At 28.6% G+C, this 14600-nt stretch overlaps 1 protein-coding gene and 1 long non-coding RNA gene across 3 annotated transcripts; one reads left to right on the top strand and one right to left on the bottom strand.

Moving 5' to 3' along the window:
• Positions 1–3014: 3014 nt before the first annotated feature.
• Positions 3015–5547, bottom strand: LOC126554433 (uncharacterized). Of its 2 annotated transcripts, XM_050209518.1 has the most exons (3): positions 5464–5547; positions 4734–5155; positions 3015–4667 (listed from the first exon to the last, which is right to left on the bottom strand). In XM_050209518.1, the coding sequence occupies exons 2-3, from the start codon at positions 5146–5148 to the stop codon at positions 4375–4377; spliced, it is 708 nt and encodes a 235-aa protein (XP_050065475.1). In that variant the 5' UTR covers positions 5149–5155; positions 5464–5547; the 3' UTR covers positions 3015–4374. The 2 variants fall into 2 exon arrangements, with proteins under 2 accessions (XP_050065475.1, XP_050065474.1); XM_050209517.1 differs by having other exon boundaries at positions 3015–5155.
• A 7701-nt stretch (positions 5548–13248) lies between these two features.
• On the top strand, positions 13249–13901 carry LOC126554434 (uncharacterized). The gene is made up of 2 exons (XR_007606672.1): positions 13249–13421; positions 13474–13901. It is a non-coding gene; the product is annotated as an uncharacterized LOC126554434 (long non-coding RNA).
• The last annotated feature ends 699 nt before the right edge of the window (positions 13902–14600 follow it).

Below are 14600 nucleotides of genomic sequence, written 5' to 3'. Positions count from 1 at the left end.
TGTTGTTCATTCTAAAACATGAATAAGCTTGTACTAAGTGGTAACGATGATAAACGTTTTATAACCAACGATGGGATTAATTCACTAGCATACGAACATTATAAATTAAAAAAATAATTATTCTAATATTCACTATGTTTAAGAAAATCGATATTAAGTATTTCTAAAAAATTTAAATTATTATCATCAGTAGGTGTTTTTTCCACGCTATCTAGTGATAATAATTATTTCTAATTAAATTATTATAATCAGTAGGTGTTTTTTCCACGCTATCTAGTGATAATAATTATTTCTAAATTAATTATTATCATCAGTAGGTGTTTTTTCCCGCTATCTAGTGATAATAATTATTTCAAAATTAAATTATTATCCGTAGTGTCGTTCAAAGTGAAAGGAAAACATTATATGAATAACTAAAATAATTTAATTTAATACTGTTTTTTTTTATTTTTTATAAAAAGGTAAAATATATATAAAAAAAAAATATTTAATAATATCTTTCGATAATATCCATGAATTATGACTGGAATCAAAACCCATCCATTTAACAAGCATTTTATCTTTAACTTTTTTTATAATACGTTCAATTAGAAATGTTTCGGAAAATCAGTCAATTTAATTTCTTGCTCATAAAAACCACCTAGAATTATATTGTTTGATCCATCCTTTAGCTGATACGTTATTGGTTCTGTATGTAAAACTTTTGAAACTGTGAAAATTTCTGTTGTCCAATTCGGTGTATATCCTTTACTAAATATATGCTTATATTTTGATATTCTTACTTTATCATTAATTTTAATTTTGGTTTATATAATGTTTTATTTGTTTGTATATTTGATTTGATTTTACTTGTATTTATTCTAGCTTCATATGGTGTACATTTAATTGATCTATGTTTCGTATGATTATAATTATAAATAATTTTTGATATTTTGTTATACCAATTCCATGTACCTGTTGCAGTAAAATGTTTGTATATATTATTTTAGAGTTTGTATAACACGGTCTCCAATTGAACACTTGATAACGCTATACGTACTATAATGTCTAATTTTATTTTTTTCATTAACTGTTGAAATTGATTATTATAAAATTCTGTACCATTATCTGTTGTAATAATTTTGGATTAGTTGTTTTAATATATTAAACATACCTTTTGTACATTCTTTTCCTGTTTTTTTTTTTTAATGATTCTACCCATACATATTTCGTGTATGTATCTATACAACTAAAATATACTTAAAACCAAGATTTTGTTTAGAATGAGATTGCATATCATTAAATCAGCTTGCCAAAGGTCATCTTTAAATCGTGTTATTATACTACGTCTTGGAAATACTTTTCTTGCAGGTCGATGTAGTTCATTAGCTAAACCCTCTAATGTAGACATTAAACTATAATATTCCTCTCACGTAATTCTTCTATAATAGATATGATTTCATTATTACACCAGTATTACCAGCATTTTGGGACGATGTTAAAAGATTTAATCTAACAACTAATTCATTTGGATCATCATAATACACTAATTGTGTATGAGGTATTACATCTTTATATAAACCAGATCCTTTCTTAACTGACGGTGATAAACTAAAGTTAAATAGTGATCAGTTGGAGGTTCTTCAAATTTAGAATAATCACTGAAGAAGAAAAATCAAATGGTTCATTTGATATGGCTGTATCATTAATAATGTTTCTTCGTTTTGCGCCTGAGCTAGATAAAAAGTTATCAAATTCTTTTAATTTTAATTGAGAAGGAGTTTTAACTTTTGTGTTATTTATTTTCAATACTTCCTCATTTAATTGTTTTTCATCAATTTTCATTCGATCATATACAGGTTTTACAACGTTATTCCATTTGAAATATCTTGAGGTTTTAGGTTTCCCGTCTGCCTTTAAATAAACTTTACTTGTTTTTAGAATATTATAATATGATTCCATATCTTCTATCGTCATATTTTTTGGTACTTTCTCACATAATAAAGACCAAAGTCCTTTAGTCCAAGGGTAGTAATTATCAAGCAAGCGTAAGTTACCATGATCAAAAGTGACAGGAATATCTGATATTTTAAGTTGATCATTAACCGAATCATAATGCATGCCATACGATTTATCATACCGCTGTAATTTAGGATTAGAAATTAAAAAATTATCGAACGATGAATTTGATTCGTTTTCGCTATCTCCATCACTAGTGATCAAGGTATTTTTTTTTTTAGTAGTGTCAGAAATAAATGAAGTGTTTTTTTCTGGAATTGAAGTCAATGGTTTGAGTAAAGGTATAAATGTTTCGCGAAAATAGTTATCAGAATCTATAACACCACGCTTCATGTTCATTATTTTACGTTTGATATTTTTTTTTGATAATATCAAATTTTTTAACAAAACTTTATCTTTATTCATTGAAAATAATGAACTTAATATATCTGTTTCCTTCAACTAAAGATAATACTATGTAGGGGAAAGTGGGGGAATACCGCGCACTTAAGCTAATATAATTAGTATGGATATAAATAAGCAGATATTAAAATGAAATTATTTTATCTTAATATATAAACATAGTAGCTATTCAATAAATATAATTTATTTGGTTTACTATTGTTATTTTTTATTTTATGAATGGTTTTTCCCAAAACGTTAAATGCGCGGTATTACCCGACTAGTGGGGTAATGTCGCGCACGCTTGGGGAAATTCCGCGCAATGATTTTAACATGAAACAATATGGTAACTATATTAAAATAAGAAATTGAAAACAATGAAAAAATGAGTAAATTAATTAACTAGTTGTTATAAAATCTTTCAAAAGTATTTATTTTAAAATACTGAAGTTAACAATGTAGTCTTAATTATTAGGTATATTGGTATATTAAAATAAAACCCAAATCAAGTATTAAATACTTTAACGATATAAAATAAAATACAACTTTTAAATTTAAGAATATATAAAAAAAAACATAAAACCGTTTAATAATGTATAACCTTATAACAAATTAACACAAAATGTATTCCTTTTTTAAAATCTTAAGAGTATAATAAAATTTAAAAAAAAAATAGGTAAATTAGAATAATTTATAGTTATTAAAAAACATAAATATAATTAATCTTTGAAACCTTTAACAATATAAAATAAAACATAACTTTTAAATTAAAAAATGTAGAACTTAATTAAAAACATAGTCTTTTAGTTTTAGATAGGAACTTATTGAAAAAAATCACAAATATACGAAGCAGGGCTATTTGCTGATGTGCACAACGCATGTGCCCAAAGTCCACATTTTCTACAGCGATACCATACTTCATTGAGACCAAATTCTCCACAAACTACACATTTTTGTTGGGAATAATTTTCATCTGTTTCTTCATCACTTAGAATGGTGTTGAAGTTAAGCTGACGTTTACCATCACGTTTAATTTTATTTGATTTTACAGCCGTTGATTGTTTTTTATTCTTTTTTGAGTTAAGTTGTGCTTTTTCTTTAATTACCTTTACTTTATTTTGTTTGGAATTTTCTTTTTTTCTTACTAACTTTTCTTGTTTTATTTTTTTTTTTTGCCATTTCCTGTTTTTCTTTTGCTTGCTCCAATTCTAATTTCATAGACGTGTCTGTCAACACGATGGATTTACGTTTGCGTGATGTACATTTAGTTGATGTGGTATTTACTTTTGGTATTGGACATAATTGTTCAATACATGTATGATAAATACCAGTTGATGTTGATGGGAGATCATTTATTTGAACTATTCCTAGTGTATCATGTATACTTGTTGATTTATCCTGTACACTTGGAAAATTAAAGTCTTCTTCAATTGACTGTAATTCACGTTCCAAAGAAAAGTTTTTTTGGTCGTTCTCATTACCTTGCTGAGTGCAGCGTTGAGTTTCAGAAATAACAAGTTCGTTTTCTAAATATTCAAAAGTAAACTCTTTTTCTACCTCACGTAACTCTTGCGCAGGTGCAAAGTCATCGGCTGTGAATTTATCAGTGTTCAATGGGAAAATACCGGCGCTATTAAATCCCGATATCCCTTTGTCCATTGTTGCAACTTTAGTATAACATTTATTAAAAATTGAAGCCAAATCATACATTGTTATTTTTTCATGTGGGTGGGCTTTTAAAAATAAGTCACATTCACGATTAAAGGTAGTTTTCAGAGGTCCAAAAAAAGTTAAATCAAGTGGTTGCAATTTATGTTATGTATGTGGCGGTAAAGTCACAATACAAATGCCATTTGATCTGCAAAAGTTATAAATTTCAATAGAAATATGACTGGTATGATTATCAAATATTAACATAACTGGATCCAGCGTTGTTGGTTTGACAACTTAAGCAAAGTGTTCCATCCATTTAAAAAATAGTTCAGTTGTAATCCATCAATTCTTTGAACATTCGTATAAAGAGCCAGTTTGACCACCTCTACCTAACAATTGACTAACTCTAGCCCTTGGGTATATAAACATAGGTGGAATAAATGAATCTGCAGCATTCATACAACAAACAACTGTAACATTTTTGCCACGTTCCCAGCTTATTATTGACCCAACTTGCTTTTGGCCTTTTGGACCCAAAATCCTTGATGGTTTTTGAAGAGTTGTAATTCCTGTTTCGTCAACATTAAAAATTCGAGTACATTTATCATTCAGTTTGAACTTGTCCATCGTTTCCTCTAGATTTTTATAAAATAATCGTACATTAGTTTCATTGAATGATGAAACTCTGTTTAAACTGGTACCTTCTGGAGTGCATAAACTTATTTCGGGATTTCTTTTTAAAAATAGTCCTAGCCAGTCATATCCAGCTGATTTTGTTGAGCTACAAAATCTATGTTCAATGTCATTTGCAACAGCATATTCATAAGCAAGTCGTCTTAATTCAGTCGGTGTTAAAACATAAAAGTATTTAGACAGTTTTAGTACATGATTCGTTAATTCTTTTTCAACCTCAAACGAAAATGTTGGTTTTCTACCAAGTTTAGGTTTAATAAAATTTTGATTTTTTAGTCTACTCCGAAGTGTTGATTCTGCAATGCCAAAAGTTCGACCAACATCACGAATTTTTCGACCTGAGTTAAAGGCAAGTATAGCCGCTTGTAGTTGTTCTGCAGTCCATTTTCCTTTTTCAGTCTTCCTAGTATATAGTCTTGGCATTTTAAAACTTGAAATGTAAATAACAAGTATTTTTTTAACATAAATAACAGATAATAATAAACAATATATAATTAACAATTTAGCCAAATAAGTAAAACTACGAATGGGGTAATACCGCGCATTAAAAGCATGCGCTCCATTCCCCCTACTCGGACGCGCAGCATTACCCCAATCGATTTTTGTTACATAATCAATATACAATGAAATGTGTAAAATAATATTATCTAGTTGGCGATATACTTAATAAAGCTGAGAAAATTCTCTACAAAACTATATTTTAATAAGTTATATAATAATAAAACACATATAACTTACCACGTTACGAAATCCAGTACTTTTATTTAGTTTTTTTTGGAGATTAATGACCGGATTGATAACTCAGCACATATTAATAATATTCTTATGAAATATTTTTTTGGTTGATAAAACTAAACAGTTGATTATTTTTAGCTAATCACTAAATTTTAAAGTATACCGGTTTATTAGATATTACACTGCTCGCAATTACCCAAAGCGCGGTATTCCCCCACTTTCCCCTAGATTTTGTCTGTATTACAACTATATTTATATACTTATTTTTTTTTTAATAAAAGTATGAAAACCACATCTATATCTACCTTCATTCATTTCACGTGTTTTATCAATAACCATAAATCCGTAATCACTATGATTCCAGCAGAAATGAGAAATTTTCCGAAATTCTGAGAAATCCATATCTGCTGATGAATGATCATTGAATATATGTTTTAAATTTGTATCATCCTGTTTTAGAATTATTAATAAATTTGAATTATCTCTTACCAATTGCTTCGGAATTTAGAATATGTTTGTGCTAAATAGAATACAGAGCTAGCACCTGAATGTCTACACATTCCGAAATATTCTCTTATTATCGACTGCGGACCACATAAAACATCATCGAAAATTATTACAGAATTCTTTTTAGTTAAATTCGGTTTTATAACTTTATCAGCGTCTGAAAATATAAAAATGTTAGCACCTTTTATATCATCTATTATTTTTTTTAATAAAACATATTTTTCTTGATTACAAGTTTTTGAGTATAAATAAATATTTTCAAATCTTATTCCGTTTTCATGAGTGATTAGATTATACATTATATTTGTTTTACCTGAACCACTAGGACCGACTATAATAGCACGTATAGTATCAGGTAATAACGGTCCATGTCTTGACGTTTTTTTTGTTATTTGAGTATCAACGTTCGAAATATCTAATTTATCTTTCTGTTCAATCAAATCCATTTTTTTTCTTATAAATACTCTGGATCTTTTAAATTTATAACCAGTGAAAGATAGTGTGCTCAACCTGTAAGTAGAAATCAGATAAGACTGGTGAAGGTTTTATAAACTTCTTTTAAATACTGAAATAAAGTATGATGAAGGTTAAACAGAAAATAGGTATGAGTATAAAGGTAAACATAAAAGTAATAAAAAAATAAAAAAGAGAACACTAGCTCCAAAAAAAGGAAAGGTTAAGAAAAATCCTAATGGTAAAAGATTGATTTTAACACCAGGTCAGACAGGAGGTGCGATTCCTCTAATTCCTATTTTCGCAGGGTTATCAGCTCTCGGTAGTTTAATGTCTGGGAGTGCTAGTGTTTATAATGCAATTCAAAATTCGAAAAAAAAGAAAGGTAGCGGATTGAATTTAATCAATAATGGATCAAGGAAAAAAAACTGATAAAAACGTTACCTGACAGACCACTCACATCTAGAGACATTATAAAATACATTGCAAAGTTTAATATCAATCATTTCCGAGGAGTCTTTTCACGAGATGACTTACCTAAAAAACCACGAACAATGAATGTGGTATATTAAACTTAGACGTATCTTCAGGTGATGGAAGTCATTGGGTAGCGTTTTACAAAATTAAAGATAAGGTTGTATTTTGATAGCTTCGGTGATTTACCTCCACCAATTGAATTACAAAAACTATTTCAAAGAAAACACGATTATATATAACTATTCAAATTATCAAGATTTTAATTCATTTAATTGTGGACATTTATGTCTTGAATTTTTACAATGTATGAATCAATTACATTAAGTTTAACTGGTAATACAACTACATTATCTGTACATTATTTTCCAGCAATTGATGTGTACGATGACTCGGAAATTGCTTTGTTAAATTTACAAACATATAATACATTTCCAAACATAAATGAAACTAATAACCAGTTTGAAATACATTTAGAAAACCCCGATCGTTTACTAAATAATAATAAATTTCCAACCTGTTTTATCACACTGAAAAAAGGGTGTTACGGTATTAAGGATATTAAAAATCAAATTTTAAAGCAAATAGATGACTTTCATAATGTTAACGAATACATTGGAATACAACTAACAGAGAAAATAACTTTTGATATCGGGATTGATCAAGTAGATTTTAGGACAACCATATTCAGTAATGCAACAATACGTTTTAACGTAGCAAACAGTATAGGGCCTTTATTGGGATTTGAAAAAAAAAATTATGAACCACACTTGCAAAACATTGATGGTCATCGTTCAAAGAAAGTGATAAATTTAAACAGTGTTAATTCAATAAAAGTAATGTGCAATATAGCTCAAGGTTCATTCAACAACCACATGTCAAGTCATTCAATTTATGAGTTTTCTCCTACTGAGAACATAGGGGCGAAGCTGATTCAATCTCCAACTAACCTAATATATTATAAATTAAATAAAACAAATATCGATTTAATAACTATACAATTAGTTGATCAAGATCATAATCCGATAAACAATTTAGGTGAAAAATTAGTAATCAATCTACATATTAAACGTTACGGATCTTAAGATGGGGATTAAAATTTAATATAAGCCCATTACAAAAGATAAATCTTGCTAGTCATATAACTAAAGCGTTACCGGTAACATCGAATAAAGTAAAAAAAATAACAACGAAAAATAAAACAATTTTAAAGGCTTTAGGTTATAAATTAAAGCAGAATGCCAGAAAGTGATATTTTAGATATAAGTTCACCGTTTAAAACCGATTCTAAAATTACGAAAATCGAATATCATTCATATACACCGTATACAACTTCATTTAATAATAATGATGAAATACGTATATCAATCCAACAAACAGATGTTTATCCGTATCTGAATGAAAGCTTTATATATTTAGAAGGTGAAGTATCAGATGCTGGAAAAGTAAAACTTACTAATAACGGTTTTTCCTATCTCTTTGAACAAATACGACTTGAAATCAATGGAATAGAAGTAGATAGTACGTGTACTTGGTATTACCAGTTCGTTAAAAGGTTATCTATCAGGTACACCTGATAATTATAATTGTTATGAAAATGCTGGTTGGATTTTAAAAATAGTTCAAACCCAGCAAATAGTAATGGAGAATTTAGTGCATGCATTCCGTTAAAATATTGGTTAGGTCTATTTGAAGACTTTAAAAAGATATTAGTTAATTCTAGATTAGAACTTATATTAACTCGAAGTCATAGCGATTTAAACGCTCTAAAAGTAATTACTAGTGGAAGTACAAATTCTGGAAAAGTTGTTTTGAAAAAAATAGTTTGGAAGGTTCCACATATTACTGTTGATGATGAAGAAAGGTTAAAATTATTAAAACTTATTGAAAAAGAAAAAAGTGTTTGTTTATCCCGTTCAGATCTTTTGAAACTTTTGAATATCCTGAACTCGGAACCACAAAAAAAGTTGTATGGAACCTAAAAACTGCTTCAAAATTAGAAAAACCTCGATTCATTATAATCGGATTACAAAAGGGACGTAAAAATTCGTTAGAAAAAGATTGTGTTGTATTCGATCATTGTAATATAACTAATGTAAAAGTATTTTTAAACTCAATAGCATATCCTTATGATAATTTAAATTTGGATTTTGCTAAAAATAATTTTACCTTATTATATGATATGTATACATCGTTTCAAGAATCGTACTATGAAAAAAGTATTCGGAACCCGATATTAAGCTCATCTACATTTCTAACGCAAGCTCCAATTATTGTTATCGATACGTCAAAACAGAATGATTCAGCTAGAGCTTCATCAGTAGATGTTCAATTAGAAATTGAAGCATCAGAATCTCTTTCAGGTGTAACTGCTTATTGTTTATTAATTCATGATCGCATTGTAGAATATGTACCTTTTACTAGGGAAGTAAGAAAACTAGTTTAATCAATTTAAAATTAATTTAGAATAATGAGACAATACATATAAATATATTTTTTTTGTTTTGAACCAAAACGTATTATTTTTTAATTTTTAAAAAAAACATGACTAAAAAATATAATTATGAAGTGTGTATATACACTGCTTAAACTTTATGTGTAACATAGAAAAAAATTTATTGGTTGTAGCGGAATACTCCGTCTGTGTTACACGGGAAATAAATAGTGTATACACTGTTTAAACTTTATGTGTAACAGGGGAAAAAATAATTGGTTTTGAATTTTTTTAAATCAGTGTTTTTTACTAGTACAGCGGAGAAAAAAAAAGTTTGAGGGGAAAAATCCCCCTTAAAATTTTACAATCTCCGCAGTCAAAAGTGCGCAGAACATACATTATGGTTTTGGAAAATCAGTGTTTTTTTATTGGTACAGCGGAGAAAAAAAAGTTTGAGGGGGAAAATCCACCTAAAAATTTTAAAATCACCGCAGTCTGGTAGAGCGGAGAAAAAAAAAGTTTGAGGGGAAAAATCCCCCTTAAAAATTTGCAATCTCCGCAGTCAAAAGTGCGCAGAACATACAATTGTATACTACTAATATGGAGGGCGCCGACCTATAAAAAAAAATTCCGCGGCCGATAATGCCGTAAGCGGTAGCAGTCACTTTGTTACCGCAGCCCCACCCCGCTGTATACTAAACGTCGTCGTTTCACACCGTTGCGATATTATTATTATAATATATATATATATATATGTACATTGTACACGACTTCTATCGTCGCTGCGAATATTATTATTATTATTATTATGAGGGGGACCGCTGCAGCGTGCCGCACACGATATAATATTCGCATCTGCTGCATCGTAAAACGTGTAATATTTTTACAGCGGGTGCGATGCGTATAACCACGTTGCACAGACGACGTATATAAAAGATATAACATGATGGCGGCCAGAAAATATCTGTACGTCGAACGTAGTTGGTTTTCATTTCGATCGGCCGACGATATAGGTACCTACCGTGTTACATGTACAGAATACATTAACACATGAGACCTCGCGGCGACGCACCGTTGTTATACAGTATGTCCCAAAAGTCCCGTATCACCCTTAATATCTCCATGTAAAATCACTATATTTAAACGCGGTTTTTTTTACAGTACTAAGTATGAAAATTCTGATTGAATGGCATAAAATTCATTTTTTTTTTTTTTTTTAATTCAAAAATGTTCAAAAAATTTTTTTACGCATTTAAGAATTTAAAATTTTTAAGATAGCCATTTTGTTGAACATATTTTTTAAAACAGTTCAAATAAAAAAATACTAAAATTAAATAAAAATTGACCAAGTTAGAGCAAGTTATGTTTTTGAATAATTGGTAAAAAAATCAATTATTGTTTCACATTTCAATAATGAAATATCTAATTTCAACACACGACAATACTTTTGCGTTCCTAATTAAAGTTTTGATTTGAATAGAAATAAAAATAGCCGTGTTATATCGTTTGCTGAACAGTGAAACTGGTTACCTATTTTTAAGTATCAAATCACGTAATTATCACGTAGATATATGGGAACAAGGGGTCCAGTGCTTTGGCCACCTAGGTCTCCCGATTTAACACCGATGGATTTTTTTTTATGGGGTTATTTGAAAAATCTTCCCGAGTAACATTTATGATGTGCAACGTCGGTGCTTATGCACTGTGCTTTGAGCACAATTCACACACGGTTCCAGTGTGCGGAAAAAATATCGTAAGAGTGCATAATGACAGCCAACGTGCAAAATCTCACCGTAATATTAAAACCTAATAAACACGGTTCTCATTCAGAACCACGGTGAAAAATTGTCTTTGGTCACCAACAATGCCCAGGTAATAGTTATTACCGTTCTCTCTGCGTTCATACGTTAAAAATGTGACAATATTATTATTTTGATGCTCGTAAACCGTACTTATACAGTTAATAGGTGCAATGCACGCACGGTGTTATAGTGTTTACATTTACAATTAATATCCTATCTATATAAGATCGATGAGCTATTATATATTATATATGTATACGTTTTGTGGTATATCTAGCCATTAATCCTATTTACTAATTAGTAATTAGTAATAACGATTGTATATGAGATGCAAATTTATTTTCATCACACTTAGCAACTTGTTGCTGAACAATTTTTATATTTGAGGCATAATAAAAAATTAAGTACCCATTTCCCCAAAATATTGTGTTTTATACTTTTATATCCTATAAGGCTATAAATATTAATTAATAACTAACTATCTATCTATAGGAATATATTGATTATTAACTATTGTATACATCTATAGGACTATAGACTATAGTTTATATCCTATATATTATGTGTTAAATAATAAATAATAACCAACATATAGTCGAATTCAATATATACTGATACACTGATACTTCTATATTATTTAGTTGTATATTATCAATCATTCATCATAGCACGTAGCTAGGTAACAAAAGTATATAATTTTTAATTAATTATATAAAAATAATATTAACATTAATAGTTTAATAGTGTACTTATAAATATATAATCTAGTATTTTACATATTAATATATAAATATATATAGCCTATATATTATACATGCAAATTACAAAAATACATATATTTATGTACATAATATCAAAAATGACAATAGCCATAGGCTCACTATCATTACCATCCTAGGTATACCGATAATAAATTAATAACAGTGCATAGACACACGGTCGCACGTATGGTGACATTACAATATTAATTCAAATTTATTTTTAGATGATATAGGTTTTCTCGGAGTAATAGCATAGCCGGGTATTCCGCTTTCGACGATGTCGTTTATTATTTATAATAATAATTTTATTTATATTATTATCAGTATTATTTTAGCGATATATATATATATTCATTATTGAATTCAATAACGGTACTAGCGGGCAGCGGTATCTATAACATAAACGGTTATTATAAGCTTAACAATCGTCATGAATTTGTGAAGTGTGTTTTAAATTTTCATCTGTATTAGTGACTAGTGTATTCTGTAGCTGTATGTACAACATCGTTATATAGACCTATACAATTTGGTAAGTACTCTACCTATTATTTTATTCAATTTTTCATTTTTTGTACTCTATGGCTTAGATTTAAGTCCTATATTTATTATTAATTAACACCTAATAAATTTAGACAAAATAATAACACCAATTATAATATGCTTTAAACTTTAAATGTGTTAATGTGTACTAATATAGCATCGAATAGGTTCTTTAATAGTTACTATATAAGTTTTTTATTAATTTAAATTATAATATTAATTATTAAGTAGATATTTAATAAACACTGAGACAATAAAATGAAACAAACAAGACAATGATAAAAAGTAATATGTATAGATGATTTTTCAAGTATACATTTGTTTATACGTTTGTTTTTTATTTTGTTTTGCTTTCTTTATACATGATATAGGTAGGTATGTTAACTGTTATAAGAAAAAAATGTAAGGTTTAGATCATAGAATGAAGCAAATTATGATTACTGTACCAAACTAAGACTGAAGAGTAACTTTGTGATCAATGTTGATGTTTAAATGTTTAAATCACTTTTATAATTGTATTTGTCTACGCATGCAGTCAATGTTTTTCTTTTTGAATTCCCGCCATATGCGGGTAGTTTATGTTTTCTTATGTTATCATTTTCATGTAAACGTAACGGTGCGTTCCACAGTTGCAGCCTTCGTCGGCTGACGCTTATCAGGCGTTAGTGTGCGGCCGGCCAGCTGTGGAATCATTATCAGTGTTTTCTTAGTATTCGGTTATGTTCAAAACTTTAAGTTTTTCATTTAGTCATGCTTTCAGTGTCACAAAGTTTCTAGTTTTTCCATTGTTTATTGTTTAGTGTGGTGACACTGAAAGACCAGTCATTTCGTTCTTTCGTTTGTTCTCGTCCGTTATATGATTCACTTCACTTTCTTACGCTGTCTACACAGCTCGTGTTTTTGCGTGTTCTACAACACTACACTAGTTTTTATGTTCTGTTTGCAGTCGTCCCAAACCACGTTGTTGTGAATTTTGTGATTCATCGTCTGGTAATTATCGTTCTTTGCAATTTTATTGCCACCATTAATTTGTTTTCCCCAGTTTAGGGTGGTCAAAATTACCAGCGATTTGTTTAGTGATTCAACGTGTTTTGGTGTACCTCGTTGCTCGTGGGGACAGTAGTGTACGCTAAAGATCCTGTCCCGGCTGCATTCAGTGTGCTTTGTTGTGAAGTCTTCGTCAACAGTTGTCGGCACACATTCGCACGTACGCAGGGTCAATTTTGTTTATTGTATTGTAATTGTTTTTGACTTAAATACAGGCCCTGGTGCGGTAGCGTGGGTGTAAAACCAGGTGTGTGTCTCAACTGTTATGTGAGTATTGGTCGGCCAACTATTTGTGTATGACCGACGGGTCTTATATTATTATTATTTTTATACAGACTGTAAAGTTATAACTGGCTGTGATCTTTATAATTATTACTATTATTATTATATTGTTATTGTTTAATTATACTGTTATTATTTAACTATACTTTTATTCTTATAATTATACAGTCCACTACTATTACTATTATTATTATATTGTTATTGTTTAATTATACTGTTATTATTTAACTATACTTTTATTCTTATAATTATACAGTCCACTACTATTATTATTATTATTATTATTATTTATCAAGTTGCGCCCAAGTTGTTTTTACCTTTTGGTGAACACTTTATGCGTTAACAGTATTACTTAAGTATAAAGTTATAAATTAATTAATAATGGCAATGAATTTAATTTATAAATAAATACTTATATTATTAAATCCTTTATTTAAGATACCTAGGTATGATAAAATAAGGGTAATGGCCTATATATACCTAGTTAAAATATACATTCATTTAGGTAAAAATTAAGTATCTTCATCTTATATAGATAAATAAATAAATTATTATTACTTAATTGGCATTTAAAATTTAAATTATAGAAATCTACATTAATATCTAGATAAATCTCAGTATATAATGTCTGTATTTTTTTCAATATTTGTTTACTCATTTAACCACTTTAAATCAAATACATTACCACAATACTATCTAGTTTATGAGTACAAAATTATTAACATTTTCTGGCATGATTACCCTCAATAATTGAATTCTTATTTAATTTTTTATGTTAGGTATATTTTAATAAAGAACCAAAGTTGTATTAATAACATATATTTTTGTACTTATTTTAAC

The sequence above is a fragment of the Aphis gossypii genome, unplaced genomic scaffold (genome assembly GCF_020184175.1).
Source record: "Aphis gossypii isolate Hap1 unplaced genomic scaffold, ASM2018417v2 Contig00503, whole genome shotgun sequence".
Classification (NCBI taxonomy): domain Eukaryota; kingdom Metazoa; phylum Arthropoda; class Insecta; order Hemiptera; family Aphididae; genus Aphis; species Aphis gossypii.
The sequence above is the reverse complement of the archived record's forward strand: the minus strand, read 5'-3'. Positions and strand labels throughout refer to the sequence as shown.

Bases quoted from the DNA above. Each gene is read 5' to 3' on its own strand.
- LOC126554433 (XM_050209517.1), bottom strand. From the start codon at position 5,148: ATGCCAAGACTATATACTAGGAAGACTGAAAAAGGAAAATGGACTGCA.